The sequence below is a fragment of the Pagrus pagrus genome (genome assembly GCF_965226575.1).
Source record: "Pagrus pagrus genome assembly, chromosome: 9".
In the NCBI taxonomy this organism is placed as follows: Eukaryota; Metazoa; Chordata; class Actinopteri; order Spariformes; family Sparidae; genus Pagrus; species Pagrus pagrus.
In genome coordinates this window covers 4,861,739-4,884,371 of record NC_140193.1, presented here as the reverse complement: position 1 = coordinate 4,884,371, position 22,633 = coordinate 4,861,739, and the positions used below count along the sequence as shown (strand labels likewise).

The following is a 22,633-nucleotide window of genomic DNA, read 5'->3' as shown; positions in this document are numbered from 1 at the left end:
TGGGTTTGGCTCTGGTTTTTCTGGTTTTGTACTTCAGCAAAACACATACCACTCACACACACAAACACGCTCACAGGCACTCAAGACTAATGTGTTATTCGTGTCGCTTAAACAGCTGCACACCTTCGGACCGATGGATTACGAGAGTCTCCAACAGGAGCTCGCTCTGAAAGCCCCTCTTTGGAAAAAGGTGTCCCCCACTGAGTCGCACGAGGACAGCTCCACCACTGTAGTCTATAGGATGGACACTGTCGCCAAGTGAAATTTAAACAAAGAAAGAAAAAAGGAGACCCTCACACCCCCACCTCGGTTGATCTCTCTCCCCACCTCTTGCAACAACATCATCACGTTTCCTCACCCTTGAATATTTATATATAAATTATGTAGAGGATTATTTATTGCTTGTGAAGCGGTTACTGTGTGGACGAAACTTCTCTTTGTTTTTATTTGTGACGGAGGGTTACTGCTTGTTTATTTCTGCTCTTTTTTGCTCTGAACTCCAAATGAACTCGTAGCCACCGCCTGCTTGTTGCCTTAGTGTGTGTGTGTGTGCGTGTGTGTGCGTGCGTGTGTGCGTGTGTGTGTGTGGTATCTAATGTACAGTGTACAGGATGTTTAAATCTCATCTGGTTGTGTTTGACAATCCTCTTCAAGGATGTAGGCTAAGGGTTGATTTGGAAATTCAGTTTTATTTCAAGCAAAAACAAATTAACACGTATGAATGTGTTTGCACGTGTGGAGCTTCAGTAAACCAGCTTTTAGACCAACAATCTTCAGATCTAAATTCAGACTACTTCATAGGAATGACTGCTTCATGTAGCTCACACTGATTTTAGCACATGAATGCAGATGCTGGATGAACTGTAGCAGATAATGAAAAATTTATAGGATTGTTGACGGGAAGTTTTGAGTCAACGGAGAACATTCTTAACATATCTTAATGCAGCAGTTTGGTGACATCATTTCTCATTTTAAAAATATAATGAGAGCTTGGAAGGGATTTTGATAAGGCAGATGTTCAGCTTTTCCAATGTTACACTCTGGACTTTGAAAGGAGAAATCAACCCCCAAAACTTAAAGGTGCAATGTGTGAGAATTTTAGTGGAAATTTGCAGAGACATCTACTTAAGTTAGCATGCTAACCAGCTAGCAGTGGCCCAATTCAGTCCAAAGCTCCTGTGCTAGCGGTGTCAACATCACCAGTCCCCTGGTCCCCGACACCACTAGCTGCACGGCTAACTGAGCTAACTGGCTAACAGCAGCTGCAGTTGGCAGCAGTAAGCTCTCATTCCTGTGAGTTTGAATTTGACAGGTGGCCAAATCTGATATATTGCACCTTTTTTTAAAATAATTATTTTAGTCACTATCACTGCACCCTTCTTGTCGGAACTAGAGCTGCAACAATCAATCGATTAATTTGTTAGTTGTCAACCATCGATTAATCGGTGATTGAGTGAGTAAAATGTAAAAGTTCTCTGATTCCTGCTTCTTAAATGTGAATATTTTCTGGTTTCTTTACTTCTCCTGACATTAAACTGAAAACCTTTGGGTTTGTGGACGGTAACTTGGGTTTTAGGAACCAGACATTTTATAGACCAAACATCTAATCCATTAATCGTGAAACCAAAGTAAACGTTAGTTGCAGCCCTGGTCTAAGAACTGAGGACATTTTTAGGACTAATAATGCACTTTTTCATGTGCTGCAATTACTTTTAATGGTCAACATTATTAAGAATAACTTTGAAATAGAGCATCATTTGTGCCTCCTTCCACATCTTTAAAAAGATGGAGCTCGTGAGAACTTCAGAACTTAAAAGCAGAGTCAAGGTTGAGAAACCCGACTAAAAAAAACGTATGTAAAAGAGAAACTGCTATTTAAAAAAAAAAAAAGGGCTTCAATTTGACTTTAACCCGCCAGTATTTGTGCCTGGACCACAGTTGGGGTTGATTTTTGCTCATGCAAAAGACTTAGGAGCCGTGCAATGACTAAAACACAAGCTGCTTACAAGACTCTGCATCATTCTGAGCTGCTGTTGAGCTTAGACGAACAGAGAGGGTGTGTGTCTGTGTGTGCGGCTGGTTGCTCCATGTTTGTCGAGGTTAGTGAGTTAACCCAGTGTGACGCCAGCGGAGGGGGTGGTGTGTGTTCATTGACGTAACCTCCACTTAAGGCACCTCGTAGTTAACACAGATCTGACCAGTCGTCGCACAACCGTTAACTTCTCCACTGTGAGCAGGTGACTGCAGGGTTTATCTGCAGGTTCGACTGGGCCTCATTCCAAAACCATCGCTGAATGTTTACGCTGCGCACACAAATACACTCTTGTTCAAACAGGATGCCTTCGTCGAGAAATCGCGCTGCTTTCTACAGAGACAGAGAAATGTAAATGTAAAATATTCACCGTATTGAAAAATGCTGGATTTTTAAAGCTTTAAGGGAAAAAAGTTAAAGTGTCGGATCTGAAAATTCAACCTGTACTTGAAATAACAGACACAGAGCAGCAGGTAGAGCTGGGTGTTGGACCTGAATACTAGAATCAGAAAACTGTTGTTGGCATAGAACTGAAAATAAAAAACAGATAGTAAGTGACGCTGGATTAACGCTGCAATATGTAAGATAAGGCCAGAGTTTTAAGAGTTTTAAAACATTCAGAAATGAACTGAAATCATCAACAGAGCGTGAAGAAATTACGTTTCCGTGACATAATGTTGAAGGCGTTTTTGTACTGTATTGCAGAGATGTCCAGAAAACAATCTTAATTTCATCGTTAACTCGTTGTAAAACGCAACGAAATTTGTCAGAAAATGTTGTGTTAATATAGGACTCGAGCATTGAAAAAAGGGTTTTCTCAGCCGTTAAAGCCACATTTTTGCCCAAACTTTGTACAAGTTCTTGGGCAGCTGCTTTTGTTCGGGCAACATTTAACATTAGACGATTTATTTCTTCCATGAAATGAAAAGAAAGTTCATATTTTCTCTAAGCAAAGAAACTAATCATGATGGAAACCACCCAGCTCTACCAGCAGACAAAAGTGAATTTATATTTTCATCATTCAGAGGGAAGAGAAACTTGGAACTGCAATATCAAACAGAGTCAGATACCTCCAGGTCGCTGATCCAGAAACGTTTATCTGGATCCTCAAAAAGTGTGTTAGTATGCAAACACACACACACACAACACATGATCAGTATTGTTTGTAAATCTCTCAAAGTGTTACTCTTCATACTTTACTGTACTTCTGGATGTACATAGTGGCGGGTGTATATAGCTTGTAGGCGTCTGTACATGAGTGATAATCCTCAGCAGCAGACCAGAATGTGTGTTTATTAATAATACACTTCAGACGTTCCGAATTTATAATATTGTCTCCTCCAGGAAATAGAAATACTTGCACATGACTGTCATGTCAGCAGATGCCTTAGTTGTCGCTCTACTGTGACTTTAGTGTGTGTGTTTGTGTGTGGGGGGGGGGAGTTTAATCTGTTTTATCCAATCGTTGTTTAAACTGTAAAGCTGGTGTGTGGAGTGTTTGGCACCGGGTTTGACTCCAGCTCAAAGTGACACTGCTGGAGCCAATAATACCCTGTTATTATGTGTCATGTGTGAAGTTTTTTTCTTTTGTGTTATTTTGTATGTCAAAGACTTCTGTTAGAGGTTTGTTTTCCCTGTTTTTAAGTTTCTGCTCATTTTTTTTCGTGGAGGTACAAAGTATTCAAAAGCCTCTGGCGTCATCAATTCTTTTCAGAAATGTTAGAGAAAAACTCTTTTCTTGCTGCTCCTGTGGTGATTTTTTCACACATATCCAATATATCAATATAATACCGTTATCATGATATCATATGAGACTGTGTGAGACCAGGCTCTTTAGCTGGTTGGGACCAGGCTTTTTAGCTGGTTGGGTCCAAGCTCTTTAGCTTGTTCGGACCAGGCTTTTTAGCTGGTTGGGTCCAGGCTCTTTAGCTGGTTGGGTCCAGGCTTTTTAGCTGGTTGGGTCCAGGCTCTTTAGCTGGTTGGGACCAGGCTCTTTGGCTGGTTGGGACCAGGCTTTTTAGCTGGTTGGGACCAGGCTCTTTAGCTGTTTGGGTCCAGGCTCTTTAGCTGTTTGGGTCCAGGCTCTTTAGCTGGTTGGGACCAGGCTCTTTAGCTGGTTGGGCCCAGGCTCTTTAGTTGGTTGGGACCAGGCTGTTTAGCTGGTTGGGACCAGGCTCTTTAGCTGGTTGGGACCAGGTTATTTCTGGGAACAAAAGCATTCATTCCAAAAGTTAAATCACTGATTCTTAAAATAAAATGGGAAACTTACAAGACTTTGCTACGTTCGAACCTCTCCGGTCTCTATTTCTTCTTCTGTTCTTAAATGTTCTGTAGCAAACTGTGGGTTCCCTGTCAATACACTACAGTGTGTACTTCTGGTGGGAGCAATGCAGTATGAAGAAATCTATCTGGTCGATCTCATTAGCTGGAACCCGGCGGTGCACTTCGAGCAATACATCCTCCAAGTGTGAAGTCGAACAGATGAGCACTTTTCAAGACAGACAAAGAACTTCCTTGACAGTTAGATGCAAGAAGAGTTTGGTCGTTTGTCTGCTTTAAAAGATTGCATCCGTGAATCTTGATGTTAAGTTTGAAACTACATTAATAAGTGACTCAAAGTCCTGACTGTTAAAGTGACGGCAACAAAGATTGAAAACAACGGCAGAAAAACTCTCCTGTGGTCTTTTGTTACAACACTGGGGAGGCTGAACGTACCACTCTAGGAGGAGGAATAGTCCAAGTGGTCTCGATTAATTAAAATGATGTGCACATGCAAAAGAGATTGTCAGGAGAATTAGCAGGCGTGTGCTGGGATAAAGTAAGAAGACAAGGGCACGACAAGTTGTGTGCATGTGATTATGATGAGCCAAATGCTACACAAGTAGAGGATTTTCAGCGATGATGTACTTCATTTTCTTTACAGTCATAAAAGTCTGCTTCATTAAATGAGTCCTGGAGGGAAACACTGGAGACAGTTCATGAGAAAAAACCTCAGATGTGTTCGGTTTGATTTATCGCACCGACTGATTTAATTTTAAAAGCTTCTTCCCTCAAATTTACAGTTTCTCTCTACAATCACAATCATGACAGAGGGGCTTTTGAATGCACATACCAGTATTTGAATGGAAATCATCAGATTTTTATTGTTCATGTCATGTTACTCCTCCTTATTTTTATTTTTTTTGTCTGAGTTCTCATTTTCCCTCTTGCATGCATATTTTTGTATGATTTAATAAATGTGTTTTTAATCCCATGTAATCAGACAGTTCATTTGATTACCTTCCACGTGTCTTTATATATGTTGATCTGTGTCTCTCGCATCAATTGTGACGTGGAAAATTGCATATGAATTTAGCGTGAGCTTGGAATTGTGAGCTTCGGTCAGATATACAGTATCACCAGCAGATACTGTAAAGACTGAATATTTAAAAATATATTCAGAAAATGCAAATTTGAGTTGAAATATCTCAAAAGATAAAAGCCAAAAAAACTTCCTCCAATCATCGGCGGATGAAGCCGTGCAGTTTCAAGCTCACGCCTGTCAAACTTTTACATGTTTTGGTTTCTTTTCTCTGTCCACATGGTTGTAATTCTGTATGTAAAGTCTCCATAAACCCCATAAACTGTCATGATGGCACTTCAGTTTCTTGTGGCTGTGATGGACTCGCAGTCAGGACAGTGAACGTGGTGTTTTTTTTAGACTTGGTGTCTCTTGTACAAACTCTAATAAAACACTGTTATCTATCACCGATTCTCTCTCTGCGCTCATACCTGCTTTTTATTTAGAGACGTTTTCAGACTGACTGCTGCAAAAACACCCTTCAAAAGGAAACCGTACACTTTTTATCATTCATTACAGCCAGGTGTTGAACTTTTGTCTCCCCCTTTTGTGATTTTCGAAGCGTAAATTAAATCTCTAGCAGTAAAAAGCTAACGTTAGGCTACAAACGGACTACACTGTGGTCGCATGACTTAAACGTCACCACCACTAAGCGTCTCCTACACAATTACTATACAGGTTTTCTAATAACTGATCAATGTACAAGTTGTAAAGTCAGAGTTGGAATAGTTTGTAACTAAAGTCGGCCTGTGAAGACGGACTAGTGAGTAGATGAGGCTTCATGTTCGCTGTGATGACGTTTAATGTCCTCTGTAGTCTCAGTTAGCCACTTGTTAGCAACTAACGTTTTTCACCCTTCTAAGCGCTTTATAATTAAACTGCGGGACATTTTATTGATGTATTTTATGTCGTAGAACAAAACAAAAAGATCTTGACAGATCTTATTTCAGAAAACTCAAGACCTCGTTTGACGATAGCTTGAATATAAATGACGTTCATTCATATGTAAAAGTTCTGTACTGCAGCTTTAAACATATGATATGAAGTAATTCTGCGTATCTTAAATATACTGAACAACAAATAAAACCTCAAATAAAAGTCGGCGTGTTTTAAGTCGAGGGTGTAATGTTACACATCAGGTTCTGCAGCATTTGCAGGCTGTTTACTGAACACACCGACCCAGTTTGGATACAAATACAGGCTGTTGTTTATGAGTGTCTGCAGACAGAGAGCAGGACGTCTGCTGAGCTTTACATTTTGTGAATATCAGGCCCTAAAGTTTACAACACACTTTAACAAGTGTAAATCCATGAATCCAGAGTAAAGTTTTCTGATATGTTTCTATTGTATATGATCAAATTTATTACCTGCACATTTGATTAGACATCTTCATTATTATAAGTGATCGCTCTCTTTAAGTCTGACACATTTGGGGCGGCAGTAGCTCTGCAGGGAGTTGACTCGAGGACCAGAGGTTTGTCTGGTCAAGACCCACTCGGCCCAGTTTGTGGCGCCTCCTACAGGGCGGCCCTGTGTGTGTGTGTGTGTGTGTGTGTGTGTGAGTCCTGTTTGTACTGTGTGTGTGTGTGTCTGTGTGTGTGTGTGAGTCCTGTTTGTGTGTGTGTGTATTTTGGGTCCGTGTATGTAAAAGAAACAACAACAGACCAAAAAAAACCTCTGAAATTCTCTGTAATAGGGTTTATTTTTAAAGTCTTCCTTAAATCTTGGCTCCAAAGAAATAATAATATCTCATTGCATATTAAACGACAGTAAATTAAAACACTGTAATAGTTTAATATATTCTTTCAGATATGAGGATAGATGCTGGTCTGGTCGGTGTTTCAGTTCAGGCCAGCGTCTGTTTTCATTTGTTCACATTTCCAATGTTTCTTTGAATGTTTCCACCTCCTGAAGTTTTGTTTATAGGAAGTGATTGTTCCCTGTCTGACGGTAAGTCTGAACTGATGGGATGTCTGTGTTTATAACATTCAGCCATGTTACTGTGTGTGGAAATGTCATTGTGACCGAGTGGATGTCGCTTCAACTGAGGGGAATTCTCTTTCATAATTAAAAAGAGCTGCAATGATAAATCGATCATTTTGATAATCAGTTTAATTGTTTCAGTCATATTTCAGGCAAAGATTTCGAAACATTTGCTGGTCGCAGCTTCAAATATGTGAAGATTATGACCGTAAATGAAGCTTCTACGACTGTTAGTTGGACAGAAGAAGCATTTTTAACCACTTTTTTTTACATTTTATTGACGAAATGATTCACAGATAAGTCGTGAAAATATAGTTATTGGAAGCCCATTTTCTTCAAAGCTTAAGTTTTGATTTACGTTTTTTGCGCTACGGCCTTAAACGCCCAACTTGAAGTTTAATTCTGGTGATATTCTGTATTTTTCTTCTTCCTCTGAGTGCATTCTTGTCCAGAAACTATTAAAAACACATCAATGAGCTGCACTGTTGAACCTTCATGACCATGAACAAACCCTCTGGAGTTTATTTTGACCTAATTTAACATCGTTTTGGCCTCAGTAGAGCACAAAACATGTATTCATCCACCGCTGAAAATAATCCCAGGCAGATTCACTGTTCTCTCCAGTTTGAGTAGCGTTCACTAAAAGCCACAGCGCTGTTTTAGGAAATAAACGAGCCTCTTCTGAAAAAGATATGATTTATTTAGGAATGTACTTCTTCATTAGGCGTCTCTCGGCTCTTAGACAGACGTCTGACAGCGATGAAGGATTGTTCTGACAGTAAGAAAACTGAAGAATAACACCAGTTTGATCCTTTAAGATTAAAATGAGAATGAATGACGCTGAAACTGAATTCTCCTGAACTGAAATTTAACATCTGTCACTGAATCCCAACTAGTGCCTGGTGAGAGTCGTGATTGAATCTGTGTGTGTTTGACGTGTGCAGCGGTGGTGAGAACAGGATGACTGTGTGGTCCGTCTGTTTCTGTCTGCAGGTGAAGTCCGTCATCAACCTGCTGTTTGCCGCCTTCACCGGCGACGTCTCGGCCCTGAGGAGGTGCTCGCACTCACTCACCTTTACTCACTTGTCATATATTCACATCACTTTTCATAAACTGTGTGTAATTATTATTTTGATGGTGAAAATCCTCCCAAGAGAAATGATGTGGCCTCCCCTCTGTTTACACTTTGGTGACATCAAGTGGCAACAAAAGGAAAGATTTAAAATGTGAATGAAGGTATTTTGTGTTGCAGGTTTGCGCTGTCGTCCATCGACATGGAGCAGCGGGACTACGACTCCAGGACGGCCCTCCATGTGGCAGCAGCTGAAGGTGACCTGCAGCCTCCAGTTAATCTTTACTGACCAAACAGGTTTTATTAAATGTTTGTTGGACGCAGCAGTCAGATCTTTGACTTGTAGCAGGATGTATGATTTGTATTTCTACCATCTGTTCTGCTTCAGGACACACAGAGGTGGTGCGCTTCCTGCTGGAGATCTGCAAGGTGAACCCAGTACCCAGAGACAGGTGAGTCCAGACCCTCCGTCATCAGTGTGGCCTTCTCCACCCTTTAACCCTTCAGTGTTTTTATGAGGCAGAACTGTTTCATGTCTCTTTTACTGTGATCAGTCCGAATCTTTAGAAGCAAGTCCTGCTTTTCTGCCGAGGCACTGAACACTGAAGTGACAGTTTATGATACTATTATAATGTAAATAATTGCAAATCATATTTCTATAAACACATTTCTACCGACTGCTTTCCAAAGCAGCTTTGAAGATTTCTCTTTTTCAGATTAATTTACAGAAACTCTCTCATTCTGTCACTTTCATTTAACGTCTGTCGTTTAAAAGTATTTAGTTGGTTTGGTCATTTTTCGCATTTAAAGGTTGTAAAATAGATTTGAAAGCAACTTGTCTATTTGAATCAAGTTTCAAGTAAGACAAGTTGTATCATCTGTGTGTATATAACTTACAAACAGCTTCAGATAAGTTGTTGATAAAAATCCTGCACTGAATATGTTACTTAAAGGAACAGTTCACCCAAAAATGAAAAAATCAGTCGTTATCTCCTCTCCCTCATGCTGATGGAAAGTCGGGTGATGTTTTGTCATCCACTAAACATTACAGGAGCTTTATAGCAGAACAATGTTGTCTCTTAACAGAAGTAAACAGGGTTTTAAAAAGCCCCCCAAAATAAAAATTTCTTCGTACAGCTCGTCTCCAAAAGCCCAGAGAGCCAAAATTCACACTTTTAGCGTAGCAGCTAGTGAAGATTTCAGTTTGAGAAAGGGTGTAGACAACATCTTTTCAAATTGATTTGGGGTCTCTGGACTTCTGCAGACTTGGATCACACTGTACGAGCTGTTTTTTGCTGTGAAGCTCCAGAAATGTTTTGTGGATTATGAAACTTCACCCGACTTTCCATCAGCATAAAGACTGAATTTAAATTGTTGGGTGAACTGTTCCTTTAAGCAGGATTTTTTTACAGTGTGGTATTAGTACTTTTACTCAAGTATCTGATGTGTTCGTACAGGTGGGGCAACACGCCGATGGATGAAGCGGTGCAGTTCGGCCACCACGACGTCGTCACCATCCTGCAGGAGCACCACGACAGGTTCAGCCCGTCGCCCACCGACGACAAGGAGAGCGCCGAGAAGAGTCTGGACAGCCTGCTGTGAGCCGAGCGCCTCACTGCGACGCAGCGTCCTCTGGAACAAGTCTTCACACCAGTATTTTTACCTGCTTTACTTTTTGTGTCGCGTCAGCTGGCTGCACATCGCTGCTCCTCTTCACATCTCCTCCTCCTCCTCCTCTCATGACGTAAAATGTGTTGCGTGTTTAGAAAAATGACACAATATCTATAATAATATCTGTGATGAGACGTTTACAGCACATTACTCATGTAATCCGTCGGTACTGTAACTCACGTGTGGTATCACAGGATGTAGATTGTATCAGTGTGTTAGTTTAGTTACACTTTCTGTTGTTCTCTGTTCGGATCGTGTTAGTTCAGTGAGGTGTGTGTGGAAACTAAGATATAGACTTTATAACGCGTCTCTGATTGTATCCATGTGTACGGGCACGCTGCCTGTCTGAGGCGAATGTATTTTTCAGAAGCAACAGAAGAAGTATTTATTTCACAGAGACTTTTTAAACTATATAAATCATCTAAGGACTCGTAAAAGATCATTTGGGATGAAGGAAAGCTCTTTATTTTTTTGTCGTCGTAGTTACATTTTTCCGTGTGTGAGGATTTTAAACTTGACAGATTGTTGAAGATGTTTCCGTACGAAGAATTTGTATTTTTGCTAATTGGTTTCACACGTCTTGAGTTTCTGCACAGATTTATTAATGAAACAATAATTAATCTGAATTTTCTTGCAGCGATTCTTAACAGACGTGATGTTTCCTCTGCTCTGGAGAAGATCCAATCCAAATCAATGTTTATGAATGTACTTTAAAGGAACAGTTCGCCCAAAAATGAAAATTCAGTCATCTTCTACTGCTCAACCTCAACATTTCTGGAGCTTCACAGCTAAACAGTGTTGCAGCATTCTCCTAAACAACTGAAGGAGATGGAGACTTGATTTAAAATGTTAAAAAACGACCAAAACATTTTTTTAAAAATGGCTCCATTTTGAGTTGATCAAGGTAATAGATTGCTGCAGGGATGAGTCCTAAAACCTGGAAATAAGTTCCCTCATTTTGAGGTCACTTGTTTTTTTTTAAAGAAAAACACAAGATACATCAGTAAACACTCCACTTGTGAAATCTAAAGCATTTACGTGTCCTAGAAAAGGAAATAAAACCAACAAAAAGACCCTTAAATGGGCCCCGTACAGCTCCTTAGGTGTAATCCAAGCCTCCCGAAGCCCCGAGATCCCAAATTGATTTGTAAAGACATAATTTGCACCTGTAGTCACTGAGCTAAAAGCATTAACTCACACCTCGTCTGAAGTGGCTGCTCCAGCTTGATCGCACTTTTAAATAACATCGTTTCAAATCGGTTTTGGATCTCAGGGCTTCCAGAAACTTGGAGAGAGAACAGCAGGGATGACGTACTTTTGTAGACTAACATGGAAGTTCTGGTTCCCTCGACAAAAGACCTAAAAGATTTTTGAAGTTCAAGATGCTTTCACGTTTTGTTCTGCAAGATAATCTTCACAGATGAACACCACTTCTGTGATTTTTGAAGCGTAAATTTTAGTCTATTACACTGAATGACTCTATGGAGCCATTTTGTGTTCTGTGGTGGTTTAAAACACGTCTCCATCTCCTTCAGTTGTTCAGGAGAATGCTGCGACACTGTTTTGCTGCAACGCTCCAGAAATGTTACCTGTAAACTTTCCATCAGTGTCAGGCTGACGAGGGGATGACTGGATTTTCATTTTTGGGTGGGCTGCTCCTTTAAGAATGTACCAAACTGTCCTCAATGACATGTCGTTTTAAAAATCATATAAATATAAACGATGCATATTGTACAATAACTGTAACCTGAACTGAACATAACGTGTAAACACTCAGGCTTCAAGTCGTGCTGTAACAATCCACAGTGGCAGTTTTTCGTGGTCTCACTGTAGCGCTGTATTTCCTGTAAACCAATTTAAAATATGTACAGTATATATTTGTTTTACATAGATAATCTCACTGGAAAGTAGCTCCGATAGTGATTGTTGGTGTTTGATCTTTGTTGCTCACAAAGCAGCAGACACAAAGTCGATGGTAGGATTAAATATGACGCACAACACGGAGCCACAGAAGTCACAAATGTCGATAACGGACTACCTGATGAGTCAGAAGTTTAGTTTAGTACAAAGTGTAAATGACAGAATAATTTACAGATATAAGATGTAACATTTCTGCATTAAAACGTCCAAAAAACGACTTCACCTTTTCATGTATTTTGTTGAGTTGTGTACTTTCATTATCCAGAATGTTTCCAATAATGTTCAAACGAGAGATTATTGAAGCTAACGGTGCGTTTTATATCCGGCTCAGCAAAGTTTGTGAATGAGACAAAACTTAAAGGTAATTTTTAAATAACAGAATGCATCTACAAAAACATAAAATGCATTAGTGATGTTAACATTAACTAGCAGTAGTTACACTAACTATCGTTGTGACGTTAATGTTAAATCACATTTCCCCTCCAGCTCCAGTCAACAGTCAACATCACAGCTCATAAACACCAGACAGCGACGTCACCGCCGCGGGTCGCTGCTGCAGTCAGGTTGATTAACAGGAGTGAAGATAAATCCACTTTTTAATCCCCAAAATTAAAAAGTAATCTCTGACCTCCAGATTAAAACAGAATCTGATGTGGTTTTGGGTGTTTATTCCTTCGACTCTCCTCTATGGTATTTATGTTTATGTAGATTCAAATAATTCAACTTTCTCTTCTGACACACAAGACGTCAGTTATTTATTAGACACCTGTTGCTAAATGCTCTGAACTTATTTAAGTCGTGACAGTTCGGGTCACTACCACAATACAAAACAAGCAGTGAGAACTCGTGTTAGTGTTACACGTTCAGTGCTGTTTAATGCAGATGTAACTGGTCTTGACACTGAAATGCATTCAGATGTTTATTTTCCATAAACAAAAGTAAAGCAAAATCTACAGTACAGGATTGTGTTTATGCCCCAAACATCAGGATTTTCATTTTCAAGTCAGCCTGTGCAAATATTCAACTGGAAAATGTTTATCTACTATAAAAATTAAGCAGTGATGACCCACAAACGAACAGCTCTCAGATAACTTTGAAACAGAACAGTAGAAAAACATTCTTACATCCTCACAATATATACATTTGGTAAGTAGCTATACATGCTTTTTGCATGTCATGATCAATATCACACTCATACGTAGCAAACATTCATTCACCGTACTGTCAGTGCACTTGTTGCTTTTTTCTGTATTTTGTGCAGTAATACTGACACAATGAGCCGGCACATCTTCAGTAGCAGCTACTGGTGTTGACAAAGTGGTTCTGAGAAGGCGACATCGGGTAGTTAAAGTCGAGTAATTCAGAGAAGAGTTCCTGAAACACTTGATTAGTCTCCAACTAGAAGAAAGAAGAAAAAAAGATGTTGATAATATTTCTATGTGGACAAATCATTTATTACACAATAAAACATCTACAGAGCCTGTAGAAAGTTTCTCTTTTCCTTAAAAACATTATGATGATTGTGAATTTATAATGTTAAAATGTTTGTCGGGTCCAGAATTATTGTTTTGTTTATCTGTGTAAGAAGTCTGACAGTTGGTTCCAGTTTCTAGCGTCGGAAACTCGTGGTATCTGAATACTGCGCCCAGAATACTATCCTGCCCGAACGTTAGCTAGCTATAAAGTGAATTAACGAGGGGGTGAGGCGCAGGTGGAGGAGGAGAAACACAGGTGAGGGGAATGAATGGAGCTGATAGGCTTGAAAACACGTAAGAGGGACGAGATAATGAAGGTGTTGAGGGAAAACCAGGCTGGTGAGGAGCAGAAGAAAACAGGAGGGAGGACGGATCACTGACATGACAACAATGTTTTATTTTAACATACGTAAACTTAAATGATGAATAATGTTGCTTTAAATTCAAAAACTAATTGTATTTAATTGACTATTAGTTTTCCTTTCAACTTCTTCAAAATCCACCCCATTTTATAACTCACATTCCAGTCTTTGTCTATTTCCATGTCCATGTCCGTCAAGGGATTGTCCCTCGGTGGAGACGCAGGTGGTGTCGGACAGCTGTAGGAAAAACAGACAATAAATGGTCAAATATATGTGAATCGAGGCGTTTGTGCTGCGATGTGTTTTTATTTGAATTATTATCGTCTTGCTTACTCTGACACAGGAATCTGCCTCCTGTCGACGTACCCGTCTACGACCTTTTTGGGTGCCGACATTGCTGCATGAACAGAAGTGATCAGGAGTCGTTACAGGGCAAATGTTCACAAAAGAAAAGTACGTTACTAGAGAACGTGACGCCGACTTAAGCTGGAGAACCTCAGCATTGTTTGAAAAAGACCAGTCACCCTCTTGAAACTAACTAATTGTACTTGAAAGTCAAGCAGGACACGATAGATACCAGATTTCTTGTAGTAGCGTCCAAAGGCGGCGTCTTTGGGGATGTCTGGGTAGAGATAGAGCAGAGGGTTCCTGGTCATGTTCCTCTGGGCTCTCAGGCTGTAGTGGTAAATGATGTCCGGCACACACATGTTCACCAGCTCCAGCTTGGTGTACGGCTGCACTGAGTGCACGTGGGGCTCTGCAAGACGACCACAAACAAATACAAGAAGATAAATACTTGAATGTGTGGTGGTGAAATATGTTATGAAACGTTGTGTTTTCTCATTTCAGTGGTGGAAAATCAAAGCTTTTGAGCTCCAGATGTACAGAACCGTACCGCCGTTGGAGTGCTCCACCCAGCTGAAGGTGATGGCTCCGTCTTTGTTGCTCTCGCTGAAGCGCAGCAGGAAGGTGCCGGTGGGTTTTTCCTGCAGCAGCGCCTTCGTGCTCTCTCTGCTCACGAAGCCCATGATGGAACTGGAACAAACACAACATGTGGTCTCATCGGTTGCTGACGATTGTCTCACATCTAAAGCTTTTATGTCAAACAAGCTTTGCTCAGCCGTGTTTGTATTTACGGGTCACGTAGCTGAGATGACTCTGGTTGTATCTTACCCGTCCCGCCAATGATCCACCAGGTGTTTTTTGATCAGATCCAGGATCCCATCGATCCAGGTCCAGGCATTCTCGTTCTGTCCACACAGGAAACGTCAACACGTAGAGATGGTGGTTAGTTATGATGAGCTCAAACAGAGTTTGACAGGTTGCGTAAACGTCAGTATCACGAGAATCGTCCTTAAACACTCACCTTGGAGAACTTGTTCCAGTGAACGAGATCATCAGGATCATCTGTGAAGAAACCAAGTTACATAAAGATGTCGACTGAATCCTACTTCCATGTTTATTACCATTTTCAGTAGAATCAGATTCAATAACAAGAGGTGAGCTCCCACTACAAAGTGAGACTATCTGAGGAAGACGCGATCAAAGACTCACCCACAATCTTCTCTCTTATCACTGAGAGCTGGTGTTCGTCGAGTCCCCGTTGGCCAATGATCAAAAACTGCCAGCTGAGAGCCTGCGACATCTGCTGCCAGGTGAGTGGAGGAGGGTCCAGAAACAACGACAGGTTCTACAGAACAAATAAGGACTTTTACTACAGTTTGTTCTGACAGATGACAATAAGAAGAAAGGTCATGATAAACCCAAAGTCTAAGTACGACTGTTGTGATGTGTGTTTTCGTGCAGTGAACAGATCTTTACCCTCGGTTCACTGGTGGACAGCATGTTGCACCACATGACAGTGGCCCAGGCACTGGAGGCCTGAATGGTGCTGGAGATCACAACCACAGGCAGGGAGCTGGCCTGGACCGACACAGGAGGAGGAAACCGTTCAATAAATCACCTGACTGAACACCTGCAGCTCTAACAGTCTCTTCACTTCGTGTACTCACCTCGATGTCGCACTGCAGTCCGGCATGTTGGAACGTTGTCACGAACTTAATGATGTGGAGCTCTTCAGTGACTCCCAGACGATTGTGGTGAAGAAGGATCTGAGTGCCAGCAGACCAACAAGAGTAATCACATTACACTCTGAACCACAACAGCCATTAGCGGGTCTAATAAAATCCACATTTCTATTCAATATTTCAGTATGGATGTTTTCATCTCACCTCAGACGATCCTTTGCTTTTTCCCTTCTCCTGTTTTGCTGCTTCCTTGATTGACTGAAAAAAAAAAATGTCAACATTAGCTTGAATACAAAGCTGTATGTTTGTTTAATGACACATAGATTTAACTCTTTAACAACGTTCAATAGCTTGTGGAGTTTTATACCATGTGACAAAACTCTGCCACCAGGCCTCCTCTGGGTGTGTCCACGTCCATCACCTTCGAGTCGCCGCTGCTCAAGTCAAAGCGACGGAACCTGAAACGACATCAGACGAGAGTTTGTCTCTGTCGTCTGTTTGTCTCTGTTGTCTGTGAGAGTTAATGATAACATGACAAAGAACACAGAGTTGTTTTTTACCCTTTGACTGTCTTGGTTTCTTCAACATCCCTTATTTTGAGGAGAGACAGGAAACACATTAACAATGAACTGATGTTACATGAAAACAAACAAAAAGTCCAGAAGGAAGATTTCTGTTTACGTATAAATAATAATGTACTCAGATCAAAGTCTGACTTACTTGTCAAACACAGGTTTGACTGACAGCAGGTACTTGAACTGTGGGAGGTTTGCTAAGAATCTGAGAAGAAAGGAAAACGTAACGACACAGTGAGCCTCAAAACAAAGTCACATTTCTAACCACAACTTCTACACTGGCCTATTTTATGTTTGTGGAGCGGATCTCTGTGGCACATATGCACCACTAACACAAAGCTCTCACACCTGTCGCAGTACAGCGCTTTATTTGACTAAACTGCACATTCATTAAACACAAGCCTGTTTTTTTTTACCAAAAATCTCTCCACAGTCTTCAACTTCAGACCTCGATTTTACATTATCAGTTCAGTTTTGACTAGTTTCTCATGAACCTCACCTCGCTGTCACTGTGAATCTCACCCCGGTCTTCAGAATCAGAGGTCGCTGTGGTGAACTCGACATGACAGGTTGTTTCTCAACCACCAGAGCGCTGCAAAGCAACAACACAGCAAAACATGTCAACAATATGAGAGTGTGTGTGTGTGTCGGTCTGTGTGTATGTGTTACATGATGCCATGTCTCACTTTGAAAGTAGTTTTGTGAACAAGGACAGCGCGAAGTTCTCAATTTCTGTCAGCGGGGAGGCGTCGCTGCTGTTGTACTTCTGGTTCTGCTCCCGTAGTTTCTGCAGCTGTTCGCGTACTTCCTGCAGAACTTCTGCCACAGTCGTGAACCTGAACGTAAAAAAACACACGTTAGGACAGAAAGACGTGTTTTTTGTCTTTAACGTGGAAACATTAAAAGTCAAGGTCGTGCTGATAAGTTCTCACCACTTCTCCAGATAGTCCAGACGGGTGTCGACTGGACTTCCAATGCAGGCCATCTGCTGCCTGCACTTCCACTCAGGCAGCTCCACGTCTGTGAGAGTCACCACGATCTCCTCTGCCGCTTTTAAAATGTTCACCATCTGCTGCAGCAAGTTCTGCACGACAAAAACACAGCAAACTTTAAGTATGTCGGGAGGAATTAGAGCCGCAACTCATTATTGTTTTCAGTGTCGGTTCATCTGTTGATTATTTCTCCATTAATCGATTTGCTGTTTCGTCTATAAAATGTAAGAAAATGGTGAAAAGTACGTATAGAAATACTTTAATGTGTCACTTCGACACTACCTGCTTTGTTTGTGTGATAACGTTGGCCTTCTTGAGACATTCCTGCTCCACAACAGCACGAGACTGGGCCAATCCAACGTGCTGCTCCACTGGTGATGACAAATATGAGACACAAGTGAGACGTGAACTCAAACCAAACACATCACCTGAGCCTTGGTGTCTCTGAACGCACCTTGGGTTTGCCAGGTCTGCTGTATGAAGCAAAGCTTTTCATTCTGGACCTGCAGTGACTTTGTTCCCTTCTTTATTTCCTGCAGTGGAGAAATTAAGAAAAGTTAAAGTTTGTTTTTCTAAGGATTAGGATTAATGTGAAAGTGACAGTCCAGTCAAGTGAGTTTACCAAAGTCAGTCTTTTCAGTTCGTTGACTTTGTTGTCCAGCTGCCTCCATTTGTGTTCCACAGCTGAGCTGCTGCAACCCTGACAACAACAACAACAACAACAACAACAACAACAACAATAAAAACAAAGATGTTTCCTTCACTCTTTTGTTATTTCTGGCATTCAGTGGTGATTCTGACAAAACAGACTGTTAGTGTGTGAAGTTCAGAAATAAAACCATATAAGGGTGACTGGTAATGGAGGAACGTCCGACAGCAGCTTTTATGTTGTTTGTTTGCTGTTGTGCGTTTATTTTGTTGTTCATTGCTAAACATGAATAATTTGAACTGTGGAGTCTTTATTTTTGGTGAATACTCTCTGAACTTGTTCAGTCCTGACCTACAAAAACCCACCAGCATAAAGTCAAGCTGTTGTGGTAAAATACAGCTGTCTTTTTAAAGAAGATTTTAAAAAAGGGAAAGTTGTCAGAGCATAAAACCAACAATGATCTGTTGATCTTTACAAATGCAGACGCGGTAATCTAACAACGGAAAAGCCGTCAGTGCTGACGCATCCTGACACCCGTTATAGTAAGAAGACAGATTTAACAGATCTTGATTAGTTTCCTCTTACTTGTGCTTCTGAGGCTGAAGCCAGGATTTTCTTTTCCTCCTTTAGACATTCAGAGAGGATTATGGCCAAGTTCAGTGGATGATCTTGAAAGTGTTTCTAAGAAGAGAAGAAGAAGAAAAACAATCAGATTTACACAAAAGCAAGATAAATCTAAATAGCATGTAAAACGTTTAATGTTCACGCGTCTGTCCTACCAGCAGGTTGTCTTTCATCCCCTGAAAATCAGGTCCCTGCAAAATGTTGTTCTCCTGCACAGAACGGTTCCACTGTTCGTCCAGAAACATCAGCAGAGCACCCAAACAAGTGGCCGCTTTATTTTCATCCACAGCTGCCGAATCCCTGAAAGAAAGTGTTCGTTCATTCAGGGGACGCGAGCGTCTACAGGTGCTGGATGAGGCCACACTTTGTATACAATAACTAAACATCAACACACTTTCAGTTACTACTTATTTTACAAATTGAGATTTTTTTTCATATATTTTTTGTTAAAAATTAAAGATCCTGACAAGCTGAAACAATTGACAGACAACGTTTTACTGGTCCCAGCTGTGGCTGGGCGACATGGCCTGAAAAATTACACTGATATTTTGGTATTATTTGGAAGTATTAGAACAAGTAGAACAGTCATATAATCCAAAATCTAAGACGATATAGTCTTATATCACCATTAAATATCAATACATTGCCAGGCCCTAGTTCCAGCTTCTCAAATGTGAATATTTGCTGGGGTTTTTTCTTCTTTTAATTACGTTATATCAATAATTTTGATTTATTTAAAAATGTTTTGAGGTTTGGACTGTTGGTTGGACAAACAACCACCTTAAATTTAGCCTTGTTCGCCGACTTCCCAATCCAGGGAGTAGCGGCGGCGACCTAATGAAACGTACCGTGACCCTGAATAAATTGGGGATTTCTCTGGGTTTGAACAATGTGCACAACTCAACAACATATACAACAAAGGTCTGGTTGATTTCACTGGAGTCATTTCAGACAAAAGAAAGTTCATTCTTCAGCTCTGAAATGTTCCTGCCTCCATTACATATCTCTGTCACAACCACATTTGGGGGATCACTGCAAAAAATGTGTGTGCATTGATGCTGGATCTTTTATATTCCTAAAATTGATATCTACATTGGCCCCAAATATCAAGGACCAGTCAGGCTTTATCACAGGCACTAACACCTTGTCTTTTCTCTTGAATGAATGAATGCATGCACATTTATTTTGGACACGTATCGACTAAAAAAGCACAATAAAATGAAAAGCATGTTACAAAGTATATTACATCAACAAGCACTGACATGCAGAAGAAGTACACACTTATTTAATCCTACACCTTCTCCACAACTCAGTGATTAATCCTAATCAATTAACCTCCAGTCCCCTTCATAAAGATCAGACACTGCAGGAGAGACTGGGGAATATGTGACCTGACTTTGGACTTGAACTGACACGACCTGTCACTTCACTTGAGCCCGGTGCATCTCAAAGCCTTCACCCCGCGTCCCTCTTACCAGTCCTGGCTCTCTATGACGAAGCACAGGCAGTGGCGGATCTCTCTGGCGAGCTTCCCGTCGTACAGCTGACTCACCCGGCCCTGGAGGGCTGCATCCAGCCTCAGCAGCTCCTGCCACTGGGCCATGACTGTAAAACACATGTAGTGTCACAACAGGACAATAACACGACGAGTAAATTACGCTGTGTGTCATTTATCTGACATTTTTTAAGACTAACGACGAGCTGCTAGCTTACTTAAAAAGTTAAGCTAACACTTGCGACGAGTTAGCTAACCGTTACGAACATTACTTTGAAATTACCTGAAATATGCGTCTTAAAACGAAACTGTCGCCTTAACAAAGCATTACAGTGTTGTCTTCTGTGTTTCCTCGAAGTTAATGAACTAATCTTACCTCGTGGCTGTGGTTATTGTTGATTATTGTTGTTTGTCGGTGAGCTGAGAGCCGCTGATGTCTCAAAACAACGCAACTGTCTACTGACTGGGGGGAAGGAGGAGGGGCTCGTTTTATCTACCGGCTCGCCCACACACCGTGTGATTTACCGAGAAAGTCGTCCGGACGTGCGGTGTCAAGTCATCCGGTGCTTACACAGTGTGGGTTTCCGGTTTTTTTTATACACCAAAATATAAGTCGTGTTTTTTACAGTTGATATACACGAACAATTTGTGGGTTTTACACTGGGGAGGTTATGTTTATTTAATTAAAAACTTAGCTGTTTGGCTTCCGGCTTCTTTTCCGGTCGGTGTCGAATGTTATATTCAACAGCTTATGTTCACAGTGGCAGACATGTTGACAGGTCAGCTGAGGACAGACAGCTCATTAAAAACAATAAACTTAATTTTATTCCATCTAAATATGAACAATTATATATTTACACATCTTCATCAATATAAATGATGTAATGATACAAACTTGAAATATTTATTTTGTCCATAAATGAATAAACAAGCTGTTCTCTGAGGAAATTAAGGTCCCAGAACACCGTGTGGGAGCTAGAAAGGTGGCAGGGTCCGCCACAAGTAAACAAAGGAAAACTTTCTTCCCTTAAACCACATGGCATTTCCATTTCATGACACCATCTACTCCATTACATATCAGATGGAAATACCTTGCTTTCTTTTGTTTTTTACTCCACTATGACTTTGGCTGCTATTTGACTGCTGCAGCCAAAAGTGTTTTTCAGATTAAGATATGACAAAATTATAAAACACAGTGTTGTTCAACGGTGCACGAAATATTGCTCAAACTCATTACTTAATAAATAATTACAAAAAGCCCAAATAAAGGCCCAAATAAAGGCCCAAAATAAAGTTATGAACCTGAAAATGAGCAGAATATGTCTCCTTTAAAAGCTGAGCTCACTTCCTTTTTCTTCTATTTTGATTTTCTCCTTTAGATCTGTGTGTTAGATGTTTGTATTTCTTCTGTAAAGCTGACCCCTGACCTCATGAGGACTGGACTGAATTCTCCCCCTCCTCATTGACATCCTCACCCTCCTTTAAAGACTTCAGTCGGTCCACATCCGTCTGTTTTGCAACACGGACCTGGAAAGGAACTTCCGGATGACACGAGACGAGTTTAGACTGGAATTAAAACAAAGCCGGGAACTTTCCTATGTCACACTTTTATTATTCCCTGTAGCGACTAGGAGCGTATCTTTCCAGCTTTTAAGCAGCTTTGTACTTCACCTGATGTGACCCACATTAGATGACTTTCATGTATTTTTCTTTTAATATCTTTTGTCAGGACTGTTGTACTTCTAAAATCCAAATGTTTAGCTTTAACCAACACTCTTAACCCCCAAATATTCAATTGACGATAATGCAAGACCAAGAAAAAGCAAACTTGTCTAATGTTAGAACTTGTTTGTGAGAAGTTTTGCTTAGAAAATACTTCAGATCATATCACAGACTAGTCTGGACAAATGTAACTCAGAACAGATCCATCCCCATTGTTTTGCAGTGATGACAGGGGGGTTGTATTGAAATGCATCAGGCTCTGCAGTGTCTGCTGTAAAAAATGTATGCAAAGCGAGGCTTGTTGCAATATTTCAGATGTGATCAGTTGCTTCAAATGTAAAAAGAGATTAGAAGAGAGATTAAAAAGTCAGTTCTCAACCTGAATCCACGGCACTAAAATCTACAAATCGAGCCAGAAGTCTTGGTGTAGTTCTGGAGCCGGACCTGAATTACGACAAACTACTACCACCTTAAAATCAGAGCATGAATTAAAGGATTTCTGTCCAAACAAAATACAGAAACTACTTCACACCCCGGTCCTTAAATCACTGCTCAGGCTTCCTGTAGATTTTAAACTCTTATCACTCGTCTATAAAGCATTAAAGGATTTTTGCTGTCTTTTAAAATGCATTTTTATCATTTTCTTCATGTTTTAATGTCTTACTTTAATGCATTTCTTTGTCTCTGTAAAGCA

The 22,633-nt window shown here is 40.6% G+C and overlaps 2 protein-coding genes across 3 annotated transcripts in view; one reads left to right on the top strand and one right to left on the bottom strand.

Annotated features, from left to right (window-relative positions):
* glsb (glutaminase b) overlaps positions 1-12,235 on the top strand; it is a 37,205-nt gene extending 24,970 nt beyond the window's left edge. The window contains exons 15-18 of one of the 2 annotated variants that reach the window (XM_084362429.1): positions 8,349-8,410; positions 8,608-8,684; positions 8,816-8,879; positions 9,885-12,235. In XM_084362429.1, the coding sequence (XP_084218555.1) occupies positions 8,349-8,410; positions 8,608-8,684; positions 8,816-8,879; positions 9,885-10,029 (348 nt within the window). In that variant the 3' untranslated portion in view covers positions 10,030-12,235. Of the gene's footprint in view, positions 1-115; positions 5,780-8,348; positions 8,411-8,607; positions 8,685-8,815; positions 8,880-9,884 lie in introns of those variants that run through there. The other variant, XM_084362430.1, reaches the window with a different exon arrangement.
* Positions 12,236-12,867: 632 nt separating this feature from the next.
* LOC311262280 (signal transducer and activator of transcription 1-alpha/beta-like) lies at positions 12,868-20,697 on the bottom strand. The gene is made up of 24 exons (XM_084361556.1): positions 20,594-20,697; positions 20,198-20,327; positions 18,878-19,022; positions 18,684-18,779; positions 18,072-18,149; positions 17,904-17,982; positions 17,732-17,820; positions 17,390-17,541; positions 17,144-17,293; positions 16,957-17,049; positions 16,603-16,662; positions 16,443-16,472; positions 16,250-16,340; positions 16,087-16,140; positions 15,868-15,966; positions 15,677-15,778; positions 15,410-15,545; positions 15,222-15,262; positions 15,029-15,105; positions 14,751-14,890; positions 14,433-14,612; positions 14,189-14,252; positions 14,014-14,092; positions 12,868-13,416 (listed from the first exon to the last, which is right to left on the bottom strand). The coding sequence occupies exons 2-24, from the start codon at positions 20,323-20,325 to the stop codon at positions 13,309-13,311; spliced, it is 2,271 nt and encodes a 756-aa protein (XP_084217682.1). The 5' UTR covers positions 20,326-20,327; positions 20,594-20,697; the 3' UTR covers positions 12,868-13,308.
* Positions 20,698-22,633: the final 1,936 nt, after the last annotated feature.

Bases quoted from the DNA above. Each gene is read 5' to 3' on its own strand.
- LOC311262280 (XM_084361556.1), bottom strand. From the start codon at position 20,325: ATGGCCCAGTGGCAGGAGCTGCTGAGGCTGGATGCAGCCCTCCAGGGC. The intron at 17,542-17,731 runs GTAGTGTCGAAG...TTTGTCGTGCAG, and splicing joins TTATCACACAAACAAAGCAG to AACTTGCTGCAGCAGATGGT. The intron at 16,141-16,249 runs GTATAAAACTCC...TTTTTTTTTCAG, and splicing joins TGGCAGAGTTTTGTCACATG to TCAATCAAGGAAGCAGCAAA.